This window comes from Sciurus vulgaris, assembly GCF_902686455.1.
Source record: "Sciurus vulgaris genome assembly, chromosome: 2".
Classification (NCBI taxonomy): domain Eukaryota; kingdom Metazoa; phylum Chordata; class Mammalia; order Rodentia; family Sciuridae; genus Sciurus; species Sciurus vulgaris.
Window position 1 is genome coordinate 181373565 of NC_136462.1, and position 25321 is coordinate 181398885.

A 25321-nucleotide genomic window follows, 5' to 3' on the forward strand; every position below is an offset into this window, starting at 1 on the left:
CAGCAACTTAGCAAGGCCCTAAGCAACTTAGGGAGACTCTGCCTCAAAATAAAAAAATAGAAAGGGCCAGAGATGTGGCTCAGTGGTTAAACGTCCCTGCATTCATTCCCTGTTACAAAAAAATTTAAAAAGTTCAAAAAATTAAAGAGGCAATTCTTTTAGTTCAGTGATTTTCATGCTTTATTTTGTTTTTGAAAGTGCCAGGTCTATATTTCTATCCAGTACGGAATGAAGGAAGAGTGTTGCTTAGTTGGGGATAGAGAGAGCAACTGGAACTGAATATGGTAAGCTGTTAAGAGTTAGGAAGGGAAAGAAGAGCAACGCTGAGGAAATGCCACCATACTGGTACATTGGGAAATGAGAAACAGTGCCTGACAAACATACTTACTTTTTAGTTTCTGTCCCCGGATAGAGATTGTAGGTCTCATAAGAATTTCTACAAGGAGCTATTTAAAAACAAAAACAACATGAAAAAAAGGAATAAAAATCTGAAAAATTAATTCAAAGCACAAACTATAAAACACTCTTTGCTATCATAGCTCATGGCCCAAGTAGCTGTCACAGAACTACAAGATCTTCTTGTGCCAGAAGACAATGAGATTCAGGGGAAGAAGCATCGTACCAGAGTCAGAAAACCTGGGTTCCAGTCCCAACTCAGCCACTTATTTTTCATGTAAACTTACACATGCCAATGCCCCTATTTGGGACTTGGTTTTCTCATTTTTATAAATGAGTAAGTTAGATCAACGTAATCTCTGAGGTTCAATGTGACTTTAATATTTGAAAAGCTACAGAACATTATTACTACCACAGCTCTTCTTTTACTTAAAGAACACGTGTGTGTTTATTAAAAAGGTCTCAAAAGGTATACCATAAATCATTGGCACTGATTTTTACCAAGGACTGGGGGTGATATGCATATATTTTTCATTTTACATACTTTTAATAGAGTATGCAAGTTTCCTTAAACTTTAGATTAAATATGTATTTAAAAATTCATTCTGTTGGAAAGAGACAATTTATAATTGATAAAAGGGTTAATCAATCATGAAGATATATTTTAAATAAACACACACATCCCAACAGAGCTCCAAAGTACAGATGCAAAAGCTGACAAAACTAAAAGAGACAATTCAAATATAATGGAGTCGGTCATGGTGCACACCTGTAATCCCAACAACTCTGGAGGTGAGACAGTAGGATTGCAAGTTTGAGGCCAGCCTCAGTAACTTAGGACCTAAGCAACTTAATAAGACCCTGTTTCAAAATAAAAAATAAAAAAGGCTGAAGGTGTAGGTAAGTGGTAAAACACCCCTGGGTTCAATTCCCAGTACCAAAAAACAAAACAGGAGGATACTTGTTATGGTTTAGATGTGAGGTGTCCCCTGAAAGCTCACATGTGAGACAATGTGAGAAGATTCAGAAAAGAATGATTGGGTTATGAGAGCCTTAACCCAATCTGTGAATTAATCACTTAATGAGATTAACTGAGTGGCAACTGAAGGCAAGCAGGGTGTAGTTGGAGAAGGTGGAGCATTGGGTGTGTGGTTTTGGGGCATATATTTGTATCTGGTGAGTAGAGTCTCTCTGCTTTCTGATTATCCTGTGAGTGACTTCCCTCCTCCACATTCTTCTGCCATGTTCAGCCTCACCTTGAGCCCCAAGGAGTAGAGTCTGCTGCCTATGGATTTAGAATTCTGAAACTGTTCTGGTCGGGTCCTTTAGTCACAGCAGCAAAAAAGCTGACTAGAAGAGTACTTTAATACTTTGCTTTCAATAATGGATAAATGACTAGGCAGAAGATCAGTTAAAAAAAAAAAAAAAAAAACAGAAGACTTGAACATCATAAACCAACTAGGAATAACAGACATTTTTATTTTTATTTATTTATTTTATTTATTTTATTTTTTTGCGGTACTGGAGATCGAACTCAGGGCCTTGTGCTTGTGAGGCAAGCACTCTACCAGCTGAGCTATCTCCCCAGCCCAACAGAAATTTTTAGAACACTCCATGCAGCAACAGCAGAATACCTTCTACTCAAGTATGCACAGAACATTCTTCAGGATAAATCATATACAAATTATATTCTCTGGTCAATGAAATTAGAAATGAGAAAGAAATATAGGAAATTCATCCATATGTGGATAATTACAAAAATTGTCCCAAACAATAAGATTTAAAATAAAAATCACAAGGGAAATTTATAAGTATCTGAGATACATGAATAAACCAAAACTTATACATAAAGCAATGCTGAGAGGGAAATTTATAGCTAATCATGATCTTTAAAAAAAATGACTTCAAATCAATAATCTACCTTAGGACACTGGGAAAGGAGGAATAAACTAAAGCCAAAGCAAGTAGAGAGAAGGAAATAAGTATTAGAGTGGAAACTAGTGAAATAGAGAATGGAAAATAACAGAGGAAAAACTGCATGCCAATAAATTAGATGACCTAGATAAAATGGACAAATTCCTACAAACTACAAAAAAAAAAAAAAAAATTCACAAAGAAACAAAATATCTGAATAGCCTATAAAAAATAAAGCAACTGAATCAGTGATCAAGGATACAAAAAACTTCTATACATCAAGAAAAGCAGAAGCTCAAGCAGCTTCACTGGTAAATTATACAAAACATTTAAAGAAGAATTACTGTTATCAATTTTTCATAAACTCTCCCAAAACACAGAAGAGCAAGGAACACTTTCCAACTTATTCTATGAGGACAGAATTACCCAGATACCAAAGTCAAACAAAGATATCATAAAACCACAGACAAATATCTCTTATGAATGTACACACATGAAAAAAAAATCCTAAAAACACTAGCAAACCAAATCCAGCAACATATAAAAACCCTTATACACCATGACTAAGAGGAATTTATCCCCAAATGGCAAGGTTGGTTCAACATATGAAAATCAATTAATATGATACACCATATTGTTACTCCACCCTGGTCTTGTATTGCCTAGGTGCCCTTGCTGAATTTTTATTCTGCCCTAATCTTTCTTACCTTTGAGGACAGTGTCAGAAAGGCAGACACTGATCTTCAGGACGGCTGGTTGAAATTGGTTGGGTCTAACAAGGTGGCCAGAGTGACAGCCAAAAATCTCTAACTTTATTATAATAAAATACTATTCCTCCCCTTTATTAGCCTGCCTCTCCCCCTTATTTCTTTCACCCTATGTCTATAAACTCCCCACCAGACCCTTAAGGAGCGGGAAGTTGATTTGCAAGTTTATCTCCTACTTCTCCTATTCTTGGCACAAACTAAAAGTCTCCACTGCTTAATCAGTGCTTGGTCTTGTAATTGGTTCTGCAATTCCCAGAAGGAAAAAGGACCCAGCCTTTGGAAATCAAAAATTAGTAACATTATCAACAGAAGAAAGGATAAAACCCACACAAACATCTCTCAATAGATGCAGAAAAGTATTTGAAAACTATTCAACACACTTTCATTGTAAAAAAAGAGAACAATCAATATGGAATAGAAGGGAACTTCCTCAACCTGATAAAGGACACTAACAAAAAAAAAAAAAAAGCTGACAGCTCATTTCATATTACTGGTGAAAGACTGAGTGCTTTCCCACTGAAAGCAGAAAGAATTCAAATATGTCCACTCTCACTACTTCTATTTATTATCATATAAAGGTTTTAACCAGGGCAAAGTTAGAAAAAAAAAAAAAAAAGTGGGGGTGGAATCCAAATTCAAAAGGAAAAAGCAAAACATCTCTATTTGCAGATGTTACAACCTATAATATAGAAAATCCTAAGGAGTCCACTAAAAAAAGAAAAAAAAAATTATAGAATAAATAAGAGTTCTGTAAACTTTTGGGATACATGAGCAATACATATAAATACTGTGCATTTCTACAACTATAGCAATGATCAAACCAAAAATTCCAGGGCTGGGGTTGTAGCTCAGTGGTAGAGTGCTTGCCTAGCACATGTGAAACACTGGGTTCAATTCTCAGCATCACATAAAAATAAATAAAGGTACTGTATCCATCTACAACTAAAGAAAAATATTTTTAAAAAGATTCCACTTACCAAAAAGGATAAGAAACTTAGAAATAAATTAAACAAGTACAAGACTGTGCAATGAAAAGATAATATTTTTGAAAGAAACTAAAGATATCCTTCCCAAACTGACCTACATATTCAAAGCAATGCCCATCAAAATCTGGCTGGCTTCTTTTCAGAAATTGACAAAACTGATCCTGAAATTCACATGCAAATGCAAGGGGCAGATAATAGCCAAAACAATCTTGAACTAAGGTACACAAGTAAACCCATGTGTTTATGATCAACTGACATTTGACAAGGGTGTCAAGACAAACAATAAAAGACTAGCTTTTTCTAATTGTGTTGTGACAACTGGACAGTCACATGCAAAATAATGAAAATGGACTTCTACCTCAAATAAACAAAAATAAACCCAAATAGATCAAGGACCTAAATATAAGAGAAGAAACTATAAAACTTAGAAAAACACACAGGAATAAATCTTTGGGACCTTGGATTAGGCAATGGTTTCTTAGATATACACCAAAGCCCAAGGAATGAAAGAAAAATTAAAGAAAATGAACTTGAACAAAATTAAAAACTTCTTCAAGCTATTCTTCTCCAAGCTATTCTTCAAATGGCCAATATATTAACACAGGAAAAGAAAAAAATGGTCAACATCATTAGCCATCAGAGATATACAAATCAAAACTACAATGAGGTGCTTCTTCATACCCTCTAGAATGGCTATAATCAAAACTACAGATAACAACCGTTGGAAAGAATGTAGAGAAACTGGAACCTCCATATACTGCTGATGGTCATGTAAAATAATGCAGCTGCTCTAAAAAACAGTTTGGCAGGTCCTCAAAAGTTAAATAGAGCTACCATATGACCCAGCAACTCCACTCCTACATATATACCAAGAGAAATTTTTAAAAACACCCAATCCAATAGGAAATTTTAAAATATGGCCACAGAAACACTTGTACTCCAATGTTCATTGCAGTTTTACTAATCAAAGCAGCATTAAAAATAGCTAAAAGTGGAAACAATCCAAATGCTCACTGATGAATGGATAAACACAATAGGGTATATCCATATGATGGGATTATTTCTTGACAATAAAATGGAATGAAGTACTGATATGTACTATAACATATGTACTGATATGTACTATAACACAGATAAATCTTGAGTCACAAACCACGTATTATATATTCCATTTATATGAAATGTTCAAAACAGGTAAATCTATACAGACAGAAAGTAAGTAGATTAGTGATTGCCTAAGGATGGGGAGCTTAGGAGGAAATGGGATGTGACAAAGGATGTGGGGTTTCTTTTTTAGAGTGATAAAAATGTTTTAAAATAAAGTATGGTGACAGTTACATAACTGTAAATTTGTGAAAAACCATTTAATGTTCCACTTTAAATGGGTTAATTGTATGGTATGTGAATTATATCTCAATAAAACTGTTATGCTAAGGAAGCCAGACATGAAAATCACAATGTATGATTCTATTTATGTGACTGTCTATAACAGGCAAATCGACACAGACAGAAAATGGATTAGTGGTTGCCAGAGCTGAGGAAGGCGGAATGATTGCTCAAGATATGAAATTTCCTTTGGCATGATGAAAATTGTTCTGGTGATCACTGTACAACTTCATGAACACACTAGAAACTAATGAAAAGTGGTTAAAGAGCTATGTTTATGGTATGTACATTAATAGTAGCAGTAGCAGTACTGGGGATTGAATCTAGTTGCATTTTACCACTGAGCCACATCCCCAGCCCTTTTTTATTTTTTATTCTGAGACAGGGTCTCACTAAATTGCTTACAATCTCGCTAAATTGCTGAGGTGGCCTTGACCTCCTACCTCAGCTTCCTGAGTCCCTGGGATCACAGGCATGCACCACCATACCTGGCTGGATACTTTTTAATCATTACAAATAATGCTGTACTGGGGCTGGGGCTAGGGCTCAGTGGTAGAGCACTCACCTAGCACATGTGAGGCACTGGGTTCAATCCTCAAAACACACATAAAAATAAATAAAACAAAGGTAAACAAACAAATAATGTTATACTATTTATGTATACAAAGCGTTTTTTATTAAAAAAATTTTTATATAAAGCTTTACTTCATTTTCATTTATGTCCTCAGGAGACAGTCATGAAATGAATGCAACAACACAAAATAAATACTGATCTTTAGGCCAGGCATCCTACAAAAATGCTTTTCAAAAGAGATCACAATCACCAAGCAAGAAATAACATGCTCAACTGCCCAGAATACTATATTTAAAATAAATTTACCTCAAATGGAAGATGGAGTAGGTCAATGAATAACGGTCTCTGAATGTCAAGCTTTGGCTCACACTTACAATACAGCTATATTCTATTACACTAGATAATAGAATATAGATGTATATTTTGGCCTACATCTATTAAAAAGTTGGGAGATTTTACCCACACATCTAGATTTCCATCCCCTCAGGGAAATTGTCGATGAGAATGGAAGAGTCATTTCTTGCACAGAAATGCAGGCACAAACTCCACAGTTCTCCACAGCCCCTGCAGTCTTTTGATTACTGCAGATGATTTTGCTCCATTTGGTTACACACTTGGCATGTGACTTTACAAACTCTAAGATATACTATCAGTGTCATGTTTGGGGTTGGGTCAAGTTGACAAGAAATAATCCAGCCAAGATTGTGGTCAGTCATTCCAATCCAGCTGAGGTTTGGGCAGGACAACCAACAGAGGTTTATTTTGGGATTTTGCTAATACAGAGCAGAGGAAATGAGCTTGTTTGAAAAACACCTTCAAAGCAAGACAGCAACAAAGTTCAACAAGAACAAATACAATAACTGAAAGTCTGTGAGACACAAAAGACCAAAGCAAAACCCATATTTATGAAGATGGGGATTCCTGAGGAAACTGATCTAATTCACAATAGGAAAGAAAACCCCACAAAAATCACCTGGCGAGGTGGTGCACATCTATAATCCCAGCAGCTCAGGAGGCTGAGGCAGGAAGATCACAAGTTCAAAGCCAGCCTCAGCAACTTAGAGAGGTCCTAAGCAATTCAGCGAGATCCTGTCTCTAAGAAAATACAAAAAGGGCTGGTTTGGTGGCTAAGCGCCCAAGCATTCAATTCTTGTTACCAAAAAAAAAAAAAAAAAACCCCACGAAATCAATAACAGTTGATCCAAAGAGGTCCTAAGATAGGACAGGCGGACAGGCCCTTACTATACAAAGCTACACTTTCACTACAAACAGAAATCAGGCTACAGACTTACATTAATATTCTTTTTTTTGTGGTGCTGGGGATCAAACCCAGGGTCTCAAGCACTCTACCAACTGAACTATCTCCCCAGCCCACATTATTATTCTTTTTCCTTTTATAAATATGTTGGTTTTTACTCAGTAAATCCTTTGATGTACAAATTCATAAATAAAGGGTCCCCCTCGATGACCAGTAAGCAAATGCTACAGTACCACTGGCTCTGCTGAGAAGAGGGAATGCTAAGCAACAATTAAAAAAAAAGATGGGGAGGGGTATAGCCCAGGGTAAAGCATTTGCCTAGCATGTACAAGGACCTCAATTCAATCCCCGGCCTTGAAACAGGGAGGGAGGAATAAAGGCCATGGTTGATATGGATGCAGATAAAATATTCTTTACTTTTGTGGAAAATGGTATCTTTAAGAAAAAGGAGGGCTGGGGTTGTGGCTCAGTGGTAGAGTACTTGCCTAGCATGTGTGAGGCACTGGGTTTGATTCTCAGCACCATGTATAAATAAATAAATAAAATAAAAAGTCCATCAACAACTAAAAACAATTTTTAAAAAAAGTTTTAAAATTGAAGTATAACACAATAAACAGTATAAATCTTAAAAGTACAGCATGACTGTTTACAAACAGAACACCAATCCTATATAGTTACCACCTAGATCAAGACAGAGAATAACCCTAACACCCCACTGTGATCGGTCCCTTCTATTCCTTCCAAATAATAAAGGAAATGGTAGAGATCTAGAAAAAAACTTGTCAAATTTCAATCCCTAACCAATATAAAAGTCAAGTGGTATAAAAATTTAAAAGATACAATAAAAATTTTAAAATATTAAGAAGGAAACAAAGTTTATAATCCAACAGCAGGAAAAAAACATGCAAGAAAACTCTGAAGTCATAAAAGGGAAGACTGATTAATCTCACACAAAAAAGTAACCACTTCCAATTTAAAAGTACCACAAAGTAAAAGTAAAAATTCAGTTCTCAATGTGTGTTGGGGGTGTGGTTAACCCATTAAAACACTTATAACAAAAGACTTCTAAAAAATAAGAGTACTTATAAATCAGTAGGAAAAAGGACTAATAATCAAATATGAAGAGCTGCAAAAGGTATTATGACAATTCACAGAAAAGGACCTACTTATAAACGCATGAAAAATATTCAATCTCACAGAAGAATGTAAAATTTAAAAACTATAAATACATAAAAGACCTCTTATATCCCAATAATAGTAATAAATAATAGTAATAAATAGTGCAAGCTTCTTTGAAAAAACAATCTGGTAGTTCCCCAGTTTAATAGAGTTACCACACAACCCAGCAACTCCACTCCTAGGTATATGCCCCAAGAGAAATGAAAATCCATGTCTACACAGAAACCTGTACAAAAATGTTTGTAGCAGTGTTATTCATAATAGTCAAAAGTTGGAAACAAACTATCCATCCATCAGACACATGGATGTACTAAATATGGTTTATCCATATAATGGAATATTATTTGGCCATAAGAAGGAAATGGGTATTGACACATGCTTCAACGTGGATGAACCCTGAAAGCACTAGGCTATGTGAAAGCAGCCAGTCATTATATGATTTCATTTATATGAAATGAAACATGGACTACAGGGGACAAAAAGTAGATTCATAGCCAGGGCAGGGCTAGACAGTGATAGAAAGATAAGGAAGCAAAAGCTAATCCATATGGAGTTTCTTTTTTGGGGTGATGAAAATGTTCTAAAACTGCAGTAATGGTTGCACATATTTTTGAATACACTAAAAAACCAGTGAACTCTATACTTTAAGAGGGTAAATTATATGACATGTGAATCATCTCAACAAAAGCCTGGTAAAAACTATGAAGAAATACTACTTTTCTCACATCTGCTTAGTGAATACTTAAAGACAGTTTGGTGAAACTCTCCAGGTCTGGTAATGTTCTTTTTCTTGATTTAGGCAGTAAGACAAAAATGAATTTATTTTATAGTAATTATAGCTTTAATTTTCTATATAAAGAATATACTTCCATAGAAAGCCATAAAACTTCACACATATATACAATATATTGATGATGTAAAGATACTCATATACTTTGTTATTGGGGATGCAAGTTGATAAAACTATAAACTGCAGGCTAATAAACGATAAAAGACATGCTTTGATTCCAAAGGTCTACATTCACCCATGTAGAAAAAAATACATACAAAATCTTCACTGAAACCTTGTAATAGAAAAGGTGTAGAAAAAAAGGGGAAAAAAAAAAGAAAAGAAAAGGTGTGGAAAAACGAAATGCCCATCAACTGGGACCTGTATGAATAAATTATGGTATAATTACATCAAGGAATACTATTTGGCTATTTAAAAAAGGCAGATTTATGTGTACTGAAATGAAACTATCCCCAAGATAGAGAGAATAACATAAAAAAAAGCAAGGCAGAGGAGAGTGTATGGTATGCCCCTGCATGTGGAGAGACTATAAACTGAGGGGTGTGGAGTATTTACACACATATTGCATCATAGTATCTCTAGAAAGACATACAAAAAATTAATAATTACAATTGCTTCTAAGAAGGAGACACAGGGAAAGTGGGAGACACATTTTTTGCTTTGTATCTTAAAAAAAAAAGGTGGCTATAGTATCAATTCAAATAAATTCTTCTTAAAAAAAAAACTATATGCTGCTTCAACATATAAGAATGCTACTCAGCTTCTAAAAGATTAAATCTGAATTGTTTGCTATAAATTCTGAAAGGTTTCCTGTCTCCCATTTAAACACTTAAATTCTCAAAATGGTTTAAGTAGGAGAAATAACAATAATAATAATAAAGTTACTTACATCGACACCTCCAAACAAGTCAAAAATATAAGTATTTGGATAAGTGGTTTCTTGAGTAAGTTTCCTATCTTCAGTAACAAATGCCATAGCCTCCATGGAAAGAAGAGGAGAAATTTCCTAGTTTAAAAAAATAGTACAAAGACATTCTGTTTTAGAATTCAACACAGACTGAAATATCAGTTTGCATTTTAGCCACAAGTTGAATCCTCATGAGCACAAAGATAAATAACTCCAAATGAATTGTACTTCCTAGTATTCAAACTCCTTTAGGGTCCTTGTCCACACTGAATCTGGGCTGGTGTGATTTGCTTCAATTAACAAAATGTGACAGAAGTGACACTATGCCACTTCTGGTATAACCCTTAAAAGTTGGCTTTTACCATCTTGGAACCTAACTGTAGTGCTCTGAGAAACTCAACATAGCCACCTAGTGAGGTCATGAGGAGGAGAACTAAGGCCAGGACTGATACCTTTAGCCTATCTCCAACTGACAGTTCACACCAACCAGCCATTTTGAACATTCCAGATGTCTCAGTATCCCATCTGATAGCAGAAGAGGCAGAAGAACCATTCAATCAACCAAGAATTGTGAGAGATAAATGATAGTTACTACTTCAAGCTACTAAGTTTTATGGTGACTGGGTCTGCACCAATAATCAAATCTGTTGAAGAGTCACATCCTGAAGGAAGTCCATCCTGATTTCTCCCATTCAAAAGCAATCTGATGCTCTTCTAAAGGCCCAAAGCAATCTGTAAGTCATTTATCACATTCAGCACTTTTATTTTGTATTTATTTATAAATCTATGTTATTTCTTCCCTAGAATACAATGCTCCTTGAAGAGAAGGCCAAATGGATTCCTCTTTGTTTTTTCTACCATAGGTCACAAGACATAACAGGTATTTGATATGGTAGAAATAGGGCAATGGTTCAACAAATTTTGGGAGCCACAGAGTCCTTATAGAAAATCTTATAGAAAAGCCTCTATGGAGTTAGCCTCAAATAAGTATTTGTTAGATGAATAAAAAAATGATCAGGCATCAGAGATTCAGATATTAATTTTCCTCCCCCTCAAGTTTACCTCAACCCTATCTCTGAGAGATTTTACAATAAAAAATGAAAGAATATAAAATTCTTAGGAAAGCATTTCTAAGTAAGTATATGAGGCTATAATTATTTCTATCAATGACCCTATGAGAGCAAGAACATGAAAACATCTCTTCCTAAAGGGAAAGCTGAGGCTTTGTGACTATTGTATTTTAGAACTTCTGTAATATAATCATCAAAACTTTACCTCTAAAGAACATTATATCATTCAGTTTCATTATGATAAATACACTTACACAGGTTATAACTGCAGCTAGATCTGGTACTCTAAATTTACATTTGGGCCCAGCTGCAAGCTAAAGTTTGAATAAGATAACCCCAGACCTACTGAATCAGAAACTCTGGGGATGGAGCCCAGCACTCTGATGAACACTGTTGAGAATAACTGCCCTAGCATAATGTCTTTGCACTCTTTCCACCGCTTTCTAACTATCAAACCTGGACCCTTCAATCTTCTTATGTTGACGGTAGTTATGAACAACTTATAAGGCACCTTTCATAAGCCTTCAGCAATATGGGATCTTTTAAACTCTGTTCAAAGAATGTCATCCAGGGGTAGGGATGTAGCTCAGTGGAAGAGTGCTTTTCTACCATGCACACATGGCCCTGAGTTCAATTCCAGCACCATGGCGGGAGGCGGGGAATGTTATCCAAATCCTTGAAACAGTTTTGACCTCCAAAACTAATCAATACCACCATAAAATAAGCATGAATAAAGCCCATAGGAAAACACACAGGAAACTTCATAGTGATTATCTCCAGATGGTGGGATTACTGGTGATTTTTAGTTCTTTGTACTTTTCCTGAAATTCTCAAATTTTGTACAGTTCACATAATTTTAAGACCAGCTATTTTTAAATGGCACACAGTTTGTATCGCCTACAGACCCTAAAGGCAGCCCTTTTGGGGCCCCTACACATTACCTTGAGGATGTTTTGGCACTCAATGAAGTCACTGTGGAGGTGGCTGGTGGCATACAGTTTAAGAAGCAACTGAGGAATTCCACTCCATTTGGACTGCTTGTCTCTCTCCGTCAAAAAAGTCTCAGTGAACTGTGAATTGGGGGAAAAAAAGGAACATTTTACTGAGGAGGAAAGAACTACTAGCCAGCAGAGCAGTTGACTCCCTACAGTACCCAGGAAAACAATTCAAAGGCCTCTTTGTACAAATCTTCAAAAGCTCCCAAGAGCCTACGAACTAAAAGTCCAACTCCTTACCTCACGATACAATGCCCTTCATAAGCTAACCCCTGCTTTTCGGCCTCATCTATTCCTCAAGGCACACTCTAGCTTCCAAGCACATGTGTTTTCTCTCTCTGCATCTCTCTGTACACAATCTTTTCCTGCCTAAAACACTCTCAGTCTTTTCTATCTGAAACATTCCTTCTCCTTTAAAACACAAGAAATCTTCCTTAATTGGCCTTCCTCTCTCCTTTCTAAGAGATTAGGCACTCTTTTGGGGGGCTTTATGTATTGCATACTTTATTCTATCATATCATAAGATTCATCTGTCCCTCTCCTCTAGAACACAACGAACATACCATTATGAGGGGCCAGATGTGAATTATTTTCATGTGCATTTGTTCTTCAATCAGATCAAAAGCTTCTAGAAACTATTAGTACAAGACAAACAGATCTTCAATATTTTGGTTTTATCCTGCTATCTATCATTCCTATGATAATGGACAAACCCCATTATCAGCAATTTCATTTTGTTCAAGCAAGTTCAAATCAACAGAAGCTCAAAAACAATGGAAATATATCTTCTTTCTTTGGAAGGCAAAGGAAGAAAACAAACGGTTAGGGAATTCAGCAAAAGGAGTGCTTAAGAGAAAATTACAGCTCTACACAACAATATTAAAAATAGAAGCAGTATCACAAATAAATAATGTAAACTTCCACCATGAGAAAATAGAGAAAAAGGAGTACACACAAACACAAGAAAGAAAATTAAAAAGACCACAGCAGGAACAGGGCCCAGTGACCCACACATATAATTGTAGAGAGTCCAGACGCTGAAGAAGGAAGATCACAAAATTAAGGCCAGTCTGGGCAACTGAGACTCTATCTCAAAATATAATTTAAATAAAAAAGTCTGTAGAGTTGGGCACGGTGGCACACACCTGTAACCCCAGCGGCTAGAGAAGCTGAGGCACAACAGGATCATGAGTTCAAAGTCAGACCCAGCAACTTGGTGAGGCTAAGCAACTCAGGGAGACTCTTTCTCTAAATGAAATATAAAAATGGGCTGGGGATGTGACTCAGTGGTTAAGCAATCCTGGGTTCAATCCCTGGTACCAAAAAGAAGTCTGTGAATGTAGTTCAGTGGAAGAGCACCTGCTGACCATGCTATAAGGCCAATCAATCCCTATCACTACCAAAAAAAAAAAAAAAAAAAAAGTTGTAGCATAGCAGAAATAAATGAAATAAAGAACAGAAAAATAATCAATGAAACCAAAAGTTCCAAGAGTCTCTGAAAAGATCAATAAAACTGACAAATCTTTAGATGTACCAACTAACTTCTACTGGCTCAAATTATAAAATTCAGAAATTAAAGAAGGAATATTACTATCACCCTTACAAAAAAAAGGATTATAATGGAGTATTATAAATAATCATATGCCAATGAATTAGAAAACCTAAACAGCACAAATTATTAGCAAAATACAAACTGAAACTGACTTAAGAAAGAATATTTGAATATACCTATAACAAGAGACTGAATTAGTAGTGATTAAAAAAAAAAAAAATCACAAAGAAAAGTCCAGGTCCAGAAAGATGGATTCACTAGTATGTTATACCAAACATTTAAAGAAGAAGTAACATCAAAAATTCAGATTTTTCTTTAAAAAAGGAGATTACAGAGCTGGGGCTGTAGCTTAGTGGTATAGTTTGCTTCGCACATGTGAGGCACTGGGTTCAATTCTCAGCACCACATAAAAAAGTAAATAAAGATATTGCGTCCATCTATAGCTAAAAAAAAAAAAATTACTTATTATTTAATTTTTTGGGGGGTATGGGGATTGAACCCAGGGCCTTGTGCATGCAAGACAGGCACTCTACCAACTGAGCTATATCCCCAGTCCTAAAAAATATTTTTTAAAAAATTGGAGATAATATTCCCATCTCATCCTACGAGGCGAGTTTTACCCTGGTAATAAATCCCAAGAAAACTACAAGATATTCCAAGAAAACTACAGATCAGTATCTCTTAGGAATACAGATGTAAAAATCCTCAGCAAAATATTACCAAACCAAATTCAGCAATATATCAAAAGGACTACAATACCGTGATCAAGCAAGATTTATCCCAGGAAGGTAAGGATAGTTCAACATACGAAAACCAATCAATGTTATACAGCATATTGATAGACTACAGAACAAAACCCTCATGATACGTCAATAAATACAAAAGGAAAAAAAAAAGCACTTACCATCCATACCTAACATCATACTTAACAGTGAAAGATGAAATGCTTTCCTACTAAAGTATTGAGGGGAAAAAATAAGGATGTCCACTCTCACCACCTCTACTTGACACTCTGCTAGAAATTCAAACAACTGGATAAGAAAATGAAACAGAAGGCATCCAGATTGGAAAGGAAAAAATAAAACTGCACTTGCAGATAACATACAAGTATATCAATATCATTTGTAACAGCATCAAGAATAAAATATTTAAGAATAAATTTAACAAAATGGGATATAAGACTCACACAGGAAAATAAAACACTGTTAAAAGAAATTAAAGGAGATCTAAATAAGTAAAAAGACACCTCATGTTCATGGATAGGGGGACTTACTATTACTATTATGGCAATAATCCCTGATTGATTCGATGAATGCCAATCAAAACCCCAGTTGGTTTCACTGCAGAAATGACAAGTGAATTCTGAAATTCATATGGAAATGCAAGGAATCCAGAATAATCAAAACAACCTTGAAGTTGGAAGAGTCTTGCTTTCTAATTTCTAAATTCACTAAAAGGCTAAAATAATCAAGAATGGTTCTGGCATAAGTACAGACATCTAGATCAGGGGAATAGCACTGGGATTCCAAAACTAAAACACATTTAAGATCAACTGACTTTTGACAAGACTATCAGAATTTTTCAGTGGTAGAACAGTCTTTTCAACAAAAGCTGATAGGGTAACTGGATAGTCCATAATCAAAAGAATGAGGATGGACTCCTTCCTCACAAAAATTAATTCAACATGGGTCTACATGTAAGAGTTAAAACGATAAAAATCTTAGAAGAGGTGCAAAAGTCATCACCTTAGATTAGGCAATAGTTTTAGTTATGACACCAAAGAATGGGAAAACAAAAGAAAAAATAAATTTGACTTCATCAAAAGTAAAAAAAGTTTATGCCTCCAAGGACAGTATCAAGAAAGTGAAATGACAACCCACAAAAATTGTATTTGTAAACTAGTTATCTAATAAGGATCTAGTGTCCAAAATATATTAAGAACTCTTGCAAATCAACAATGAGAAGACAATTCAATTTTACAAATATACAATGGACTAGAAATCAAAAGTACTATAGTAGAAATGAAGAATGCCTTTGATGGGTTCATCAGTATACTGAACATTGCCAAAGAAATAATCAGTGAAACTTCCCAAAGTGAAATATAAAATGAGAAAGTATAAGAGAATATCCAAGAAGTGGTAGACAATCACAAAAGGTATAGTGTACATGTAACTAGAACACCTGAAGAGAAAAGAGAAATGGCTGGAAATAAAATGGCTGTGAATTTCCCAAAATTAATGACAAATAACAACCACAGATCCAGGAAATTCAGAGAACCCAAGAGTTTTGTTTTGTTTTGTTTTTATGATAGGTTAGCATATCATACTCAAAGTACAAAACAAACAGCAACGACAAAGAAATAAGTTTTGAAAGAAGGTGGAGAGCTTATCTATAGAGGAACTAGGGTAAGAGAATTACATAGTGTTTAATTTAAAAAGTCATGCAAGCCAAGAGTAGAGTACAATATTTAAAGCACTGAAAGAAAAAAAAAATGGCACTAAATAACACCAAAACCAGTGAAATGATCCTTTGAAAGCAAAGAAAATTAAAACTTTCTTAGATAAATGAAAACTAGGAGAATTTTTACTAGGAGACCCACTCTACCAGAAATGCAAGAAGTAGTTCTTTAGAGGCAAGGAAAATGATATAGGTTAGAAATTCAGATATATATATTATATATCTAATATAATATATAATTATATATGATTATATATATATCACACACATACACATATACACACAGAGTATTGAAGACGGAACAAATGAATGTAAAATAAAAATAGCTTTAACTTTTTTATTCTGAATGAATCTAATAATCATTCAAACTAATAAAAGGACATTAGGTGACTACAGGATTTGGAGCAGTGAAAATGAGTGACAGCAATCTTAAAAGTGGTAAGAGGGAGGAACAGGGAACATCTGCAATAGGGTACGCAAATCCCATGAAATAGCACAGCATTACTGAAGAAAGTGGACTTAGATTCATTGTAAATAAATACTGCAAACTCCAGGGCAACCACTAAAACTCCAGAGGTATAATGGACACAGTAAGAGAAGGAATACTGGAATCATATATTCAATTAAATACAGAGAAGGAAGAAAAAAATCAAAAGGTAAAAAAAGAAACAAGAATAATGAATAGAAAACAGTTAAAAATATGACAGACATTTGTACAACTATATCACGAATCACTGTAAACATCTATACCAATTAAAAGACCATTCTGCCAGAGTGGATAAAAAGAAAACAAGACCCAACTACACATTGTCTAAATCCACTTAAAATATAAAGATATAGACAGGTTACAAGTAAAGGAATGGAGCTGGGCACAGTGGGGGACATGTGCAATTCCAGCAACCTGGGAGACTGAAGCAGGACTACAAGTGTTGAGGTCAGCTTCCACGACTTGGTGAGACTCTGTCCCAAAATAAAAAATAAAAAGTGTTTGTGATATAGCTCAATGGTAAAGCACCCCTGGGTTCCATCCCCAGTACTACAAGGAAAAAAAAAAAAAAAAGTGAGGAAAAAATCGAAATAAACACCAAGAGAAACTGATAAAGCTATTATAGATAAGACTTCAAAACCCTCTATCACTGGGTCAGCAATCCGGCAAGACCCTAAGCAACTTAGTGAGACCCTATCTAAAAATAAAATTTTTAAAGGGCTAGGGATGATAGCTCAGTGGTAAAGTGCCTCTAAGTTCAATCCTCGGTACAAAAAAAAGATTACCAGGCAGAAAATCAATAAGGATATGGTTGACACGAACACCACCACCATCAGTCAAGGGGATCTAGTTGACATTCACAGAATACTTCATCCAACAACAGCAGAATATACATCCTTCTCAAGCTCACACTGAAGAGTCACCAAGATAGACCACATTCTGGGCCACAAAGTATGCAAAGTATGTTCTTTGCATTTAGAAATTATGCTAAGTATGTTCTCAAACCACAATGCAATTAAGTTAGAAACCAATTAACAGAAGAAGAGTTGGAAATCCCAAAATATTTGGACATGAAACAACCCATTTTTAAATAAAATATGGGTCAAAGATGTCTCCAGAGAAATTTTAAAATATTTTAAACTAAATGAAAATAAAAATACAACTTACCAAAGTTTGTGGGATAAGGCAAAAGCAGTGCTTAAGGGGAAAATTATAACCATTCAATGAACACACTAGGAAATAAAAAATACTATAGTCAAAAACCTAAGCTTCCACCTTAGTAAACCAGAGAAAGACAAACAATTTAAGCCTAAAGGCAAGTAAAAAATAAGAAATAAAAATGAACAGAAATCGATATCAAAAACAGGAAATCAAAGGAAAATTAACAAAACCAAATGCTGACTCTGAAAGATCAATAAAATTGATAAAACTCAATAACGAGTCTAATCAAGGAGAAAAAGAAAAAAAAAAAAAAAAAAAAAAAAAAAAAAGCCAGGTGTGGAGGTACACACCTGTAAACCCAGTGACTCAGGAGCCTCAGGCAGGAGGAACACAAGTTTGAGGCTAGCCTCAGCAACTTAGTAAGACCCTCTCTCAAAATTAAAAAAAAAAAAAAAAAAAAAAGATATAAATTACTAATGTCAGAAATGTTCATAGGGTTATTATTACTGATCTCATGGAAATTAAAAGGAATAATATGAACATGCCTCAAAATTTGATTACTTAGATTATATGATTAATTCTTTGAAAGACACAAACGACCAAAACTCACATTAAAAAGATACACTGAATAAATCATCTATTAAGGAAATTGTTACTAATTTTTAAAATGGGCCAAGTCTCTGAATAGCCATTTATCCAAAAAAGCTATATGAATGGCCAGTTGAAACATAAAAAGATGCTCAACATCATTAGTTATCAGAGAAATCTAAATCAAATCTACAATAAGATATCACTTCACACCTACCAGGAAAGCATAATCAAAAACACATAAAATAAGATGTATTTGTGAGGGTATAGAGAAATTGGAACACTTACATGCTGCAGGTGGATATATAAAATATAAAACTTGTATAGCCACTTTGAAAAAGTTTGACAGAACTCAAAAGTTAAAGAGGGTTATCAAATGATCCATCCATTCTACTCCTGAGAAAACAGAAAACAAATGTCCACCAAAAACTCACAAACAAATACAGCAAAATTAATCTTAATAAGCAAAGAGTAGAAACAATTCAAATGCCCATCAACTGATGTACAAATAAGTACCATATATTCATACAATGGAATATTATTCAGCAAGAAAAAAGAATGGCATACTAATACATACTCTTGAGAACATAATGCTAAATGAAAGAAGCCAGTCACAAAGGATGACACATGGTTTTATTCTTTTAATATGAAATGTCCAAAATAAGCAAATCCACAGAAACAGAAAATTGATTAGTTATTGCCAAAGACCAGAGGGAAGAAGGAATCAGGCAGTAACTGCTGCTGGGTAAAGGGTTTATTTATGGAGTGATAAAATGTTCTAAAACTGGCTGCAGTAATTAACTGTATAACTTTGTATAAATAGTGAAAAATCACTGACTTGTACACATTAAGTGGGTGATGTATGCAGTATGTGAGTCATACTGTAATAAAGCTATCATAAAAACTAAATAACGAATATAAGTGAACCTTTTAGAGTAAGAGTAATGTTCTAAAACTGGATTATGGTGACAGCTGGATAACTTTATAAATTTGCTGAAAATCATCAAATCAAACATTTATAATGGGTAATTTGATCACCTATATTATGTCTCAATAAAACTTTAAGAATATAGTAAAAAATCAAAAAAGGAATACAGAACAGGTAGGACAGAAAACACTGTATTATATTTATATTTAAATATAAATGTATTTATATTTAAATCCTAAAATGTCAATTATTACATTAAGTGTAAATGTGCTAAATGTTCCAATTAAAAATAAAACTTGTTATGCTGCCTACCAGAGAAATGCTTAGAGAAAGCTAAATGAAACCCACAACAAAAAAAGGTGGTGTAACTATCAAAATCAGCAAGAGACACAAAGCAAACAGCATTACCAGAGGTAGATACTTCAGAAGGATTAAAAAAGTCAATCTGGATATTATAGTTCTAACATTAAATGTAACAATAAAAGCTTCAACATACACAAGCAAAAACTGACCAGCCTAAAAAGAGAAATAAGGAAATTCACAATCATAGTGGGAAATTTTTATATATCTCTTTCTAAAACTGATATAGGTAGTCCAAAAATTAGTAAGACTATAGAATAGGGGCTAGGTTTGTGGCTCAGTACAGCACTTGCCTGGCATGCGTGAGGCACTGGGTTTGATTCTCAGCACCACATTAAAAAAAAAAAAAGGTATCGCGTCCATCTACAACTATTTTTAAAAAGAATAGAAATAAACACAAATAAAACTGACATTCCTATTGCACTACATTCAATCATTGCTCTCTACACATTCTTAATAAGTACAAAGAACATCTACAAAATGACCAGTTGTTGGGTCACAGAGCAAATGGGAACACACCTAAATGAACTGAAATACAGACTAAGTTCTCTGACCACAACACAATTAACCTAAAATCTATTAAGAAAAAGATAACTATAAAATACCCATAGTTGGAAATTAAAAACTATACTACTAAAAAAATGCACAGATAAAAGTAGAAATCAAAGGGGAAATTTGAAAATATCCTCAAATGAAAGATCATGAAAATATCATATATAAAAACTCATGGGTAGGGGCTGGGGTTGTGGCTCAGTGGTAGAGTGCTTGCCTAGCAATCCAGTGAGGCACTGGATTCAATCCTCAGCACTACATAAAAATAAATAAAACAAAGGTGTTGTGTCCATTTACAATTTAAAAAAATCAAAAACTCATGGGGGGAGCGGGTATAGCTCAGTTGGTAGAGTGCCTGCCTCGCAAGCACAAGGCCCTGGGTTCAATTCCCAGCACCCACCCCCCGCAAAAAAAAAAAACAACTCATGGGGTGCAAGTAAATCCATGTTCAGTAACTATTATAAACCTGATACCAAAATCCCTCCAAAGGAAAACTGTAGTCCAGATTCACTCATGAATATAGAAGGGAAAAAAAGACATAATTAAAAAAGTAGGGAGGGGCTGGGGTTATAGCTTAGAGGTAGAGTGCGTGCCTAGCATGTGTGAGGCACTGGGTTCAATTCTTGGCACCGCATATAAATAAATAAATAAAATAAAAGTTCATTGACAACTAAAAAAAATTTTTTTTTTTTTAAGTAGGGAATCAAATTTAGCAAAAAGAATAGAAATCTACATCAGACAGTAGAATGAGAGACATAATTACCCTATATACATGTATGATTACTGGTGTGACTCAGCACCAGGTACAGCCAGAGGAACAAGAAGTTATGCTACATTTGTATACAATATGTGAAAATGCATTTTACTGTCATGTATAACCATTAGAACAAATTTTTAAAAAATAAGTCTACATTAGAAATTAAAAGTTGGTTTAGAAGCTGAAAGTTTTATTCAATGTAATTTACCACATTAATAACAGAATAATTATATGAGCATATTGATTGGTACAGAAAAAGCACTTTGATATAATTCAAGACATTCATGATAAAAAAATGAATTTCTAGTAACAGGTATCTGCAGAAAGCTTACTGCAAATATACCTTATGGTGGAATGTTTTAAGGTTTTTTCCCTCTTAGATCAGGAACATGCCACTTCTATTTATCGTACTGCAGGTCTTAGGCAGTAGATTAAGGTAGGATAAAGAAATATAAGGTGCAAGATTAGAAAGAATAAAATAAAAGCTTCAACTGCAGATATGATATTCAACATGATTATACACATATATAATTTGAGTCTAAAAGATAAATTATCAAACTATGAGAAATATAAAACAATCTTAATTTATATTACAGCTACAGTTTTAAAGTACAATTTTAAAACACTACGACATCATTTGAAAGAGCCAAATGCCAGGGAACAAACCAGGCAAAGTTATGCAGTACTACCACACAGAAAACTGTAAACATCAACAGAAATTAAAGATGACCGAATCAAAAAGGAAGAGAGAGAATGAATGCATTAAGACTCAATGCACTCCCAATTAAAATTTAGTTGTAAAAATGTACAAGCTCATTCTAAAATGGGTATAAAAACAGCAAGTGTGGCCAGGCCCAGTGGCACATGCCTGTAATCCCAATGGCTCAGGAGGTTGAGGCAGGAGGATTTCAAGTTCAAAGCCAGCCTCAGCAACAGGGAGGTGCTAAGCAACTCAGTGAGACCCTGTTTCTAAATAAAATACAAAAAAAGGGCTGGAGATGTGGCTTGGTGGTTGAGTGCCCCTACGCTCAAGCCCCAGTACTCCCCCAATCTTTAAAAAAAAAAAAAAAAAAAAAAGGCAAAGGGTGTCAAGAAGAGTCAAGGCAATCTTGACTATAATTAAGTTGAAAAAATACTATTTCATGTACTCTACCCAAAATCAACATATATAAAGTTACAGAAAATAAGACAACATTAATACCAGCACAAGGATAAATAAGACTAGTAGAACATAACTGACATGGAACAGAACCATGCATACATGCCTGACTGATAACAAAGGTGGCACTACAGAGCAGGATACAGGGGTACTTTCCAATAATGATGGATCAAACTGGATATCTACATACAAACCTCACAATATACCCCTAAATTAATTCTCAGCAGAATGTATACCTAAATGTAAAATGTAATCCATTAAGTTTCTAGAAGATACACAAAGTATCTTCATGACCTCAGAGTAGGCAAAGATTCTTAAACAGGATACAAAAAGCATTAACCACAAAGGAAAAGTGATACAATGAATTGTAGTAAAGTGAAATACTTCTGTTCATATGGAGATGTTATTAAAGATTAAAAAGGCAAGTCACAGAATAAGAGAAAGTATCTGCAAAACTTCACTAAAATGAGCTCATATCCATAAAATGTAAAGAACTTCAAAAAAGGGCTGAGGATATAGCTTATGGTACAGTGCTTGCATAGCAAGTACAAGGCTCTGGTTCAATTCCCAGCACAGCAAAAACAAAACAAAACACAACAAAAACTTTGAAAAAAAAGCTTCCAATCAAGTTTTAAAAAGATGTTACAGAAAAATGTGCAAAAGATTTGAACAGCAATTCACAAAGGAGATGTCTGAATGGCCAATAATGCTGAAAAGTGCTCATTAAGTCATCAAAGAAATAAATAAAAACCATAATGATATGCTATTACATACTTGTAAGAAAAAGAAAAATGAAAAAGACACAGTACCATAGGTTACTGAGAACATGGAACTCATAACTGCAACTGGTGGAAGTGTAAATTAGTACAACCACTTGGAAAACCCTAGAGATAGCCACTTATGCTGAATGTATGCATATCCTATAACTCAGGAATTCTACTTCTAAATGTATACCCCAAACTGGGTATACATGTACTAACTACATGAACAAGAATGTTCATATCTGGGACTGGGATTGTGGCCCAGTGGTGGAGCACTCACCTCGAATGTGTGAGGCACTGGGTACGATCGTTAGCACCACATAAAAATAAAATAAAAACTATTGTGTCCATCTATGACAAAAAATTTTTTAATTTAAAAAAAAATTTTAAAAAGAATGCTCACATCAGAATTATTCATAATAGCCCCAAACTGGAAGGATTCTAAATATTTCTCAAAAGTAGACAGAATTGTGGTCCCTTCATACAACAGAATACAATGTCTCAATGAAAATGAACAAAATACAGCTTCACCAACTTCACAGATGAATCTAACCAACACTGTAGACTGAAAGAATGTACTTTTTTCAAGACAATAGAACAACGCCATTTAAAATTTAAGGGAAAATACTCAGAATTCTATACCTAACTGAACTAAATATACAAATGTCAAACTAAAAGACATTTTCAAATATGCAAGCTTGAAAAAAATTATCTCCCATATACTCTTTCTTGGGAAGCTACTAGAGAACATGCTCCAAGAAAAGGCAGACACAGAATTTAGAAACCAGTTTAAAACATGAAAAAAGCAAATAAAGCACTGTGATGAAGAGAAGTCCCAAGAATTCAGCTGTATAGTACATATAGTAATTACCAACCCCAACTCCTGCCAGTAAGAGGAGGAAGAAGGACTCACCCCCCCACCAAAAAAAAAAGTATCTTAGAATTTGGGAACAAATTATGAGTATACAGAAAACAAAGCAATTTTAAACAGATGCAATTCTACGCTAGTGAAAGAAGCCACTCTCAAAAGGTTACACATGGGGGCTGGGGTTGTGGCTCAGTGGTAGAGTGCTTGCCTAGCATGTGTGAGGCACTGGGTTTGATTCTCAGCACCACCTATAAAAAAATGAATAAAATAAAAGCCTATCAACATCTAAAAAAAGGTTACACATGGTATATTTGCATATGTATTTATAAGATATGCATCCATTTTATGAGAGTCTGGAAAAGGACAAAAAAATAGGAAGAAAAGAGATCAGTGGTTGTGGAAAGCAGTTCACCACTACAAGGTAATTTTCTATAAATGTAGTGGTAATCACATGATTATATGTTTATCAAAACTCAGAGCACTATAAACTAAAAAGGGTGAATGTGGGTTGAGCATGTAGTTCAGTGGTAGAGGGTATGCTTAGCATATGCAAAGCCTTGGGGGGTTCAATCCCCAGTACCAAAAAAAAACAAACAAAAAGTGAGTTTTACTATGCATATACTTCAATTTAAAATTATACAAGACAAAACCAACACAATTGTTTTACACATATGGTTTTGTTGTAAACAGTAATTATATCAGCACAATGTCTATACCAACGACCAAACCTATGATAGTGGTGAATGGTGGAGATAAGAAAGATGGCATAAAGTGTTGTAAATTAAATCCTAATCTTTTACAGGAGGAAGAAACAGATAATAGCAAATTGAAATGTCAAGAAATAGCTTTAAAAGCATGTTGTTTAGAAACACTAGCTCCTAGGCTTTCTTGTAAAATAGTTACAGCATGGAGAGTGATTGCCTCAGGGATATGAAACGCGAAGTATTTGGAGGTAGAGTAGGGTAGGCTACTGCTGTTTTTTGTTACAAGCCTCATGATACCCAAAGATCCAATCACAGTCCAAATACTCAACTTTACAAATTTGTTACAGCCTCTACATTGGCTTACAAGGCATTTACTCTCATTTAAAAATAATTATTAGGATTTTGTTTTCCTTGTGAATAGCACAGTACTGTGATGAAAAAAGTCACCTTCCAGTCATCTTCACAGCTGAATTATTGGCAGGTGTCACATGGGTTTTTCTCTTAGAGTACTTGTGGTTTGACAGTTTACAGTAGTGATAATCTCTTGTATCAAGCACCCTGTCAGCTGGTTCAGCCAATGAAACCTCTTCAGACATTTAGTTTTTATTTTACTGCTTTTCTTTTTAAGTAATTAAAGGATGAATTCCATAAAAACAAATGTACATCTTATTTGTTTAATCCTAAGTGTATCTAGTGTCTCAAAATGCCAAGTTAAGTGCAAGTTCAAATAGACATCTTAAAGGATTATTAATAAAGATTAAATAT

At 34.5% G+C, this 25321-nt stretch overlaps 1 protein-coding gene across 4 annotated transcripts in view; it reads right to left on the bottom strand.

Annotated features, from left to right (window-relative positions):
- Window positions 1–25321, bottom strand: part of TRPC4AP (transient receptor potential cation channel subfamily C member 4 associated protein) — a 72553-nt gene that overhangs the window by 43096 nt on the left and 4136 nt on the right. For all 4 annotated transcript variants that reach the window (XM_079128183.1, XM_079128182.1, XM_079128180.1 and 1 more), the window contains exons 2-4: window positions 12169–12297; window positions 10140–10256; window positions 389–446 (exon numbers count right to left, since the gene is read on the bottom strand). In XM_079128183.1, coding sequence (XP_078984309.1) covers window positions 389–446; window positions 10140–10256; window positions 12169–12297 — 304 coding nt within the window. The remainder of the gene's footprint in view (window positions 1–388; window positions 447–10139; window positions 10257–12168; window positions 12298–25321) is intronic.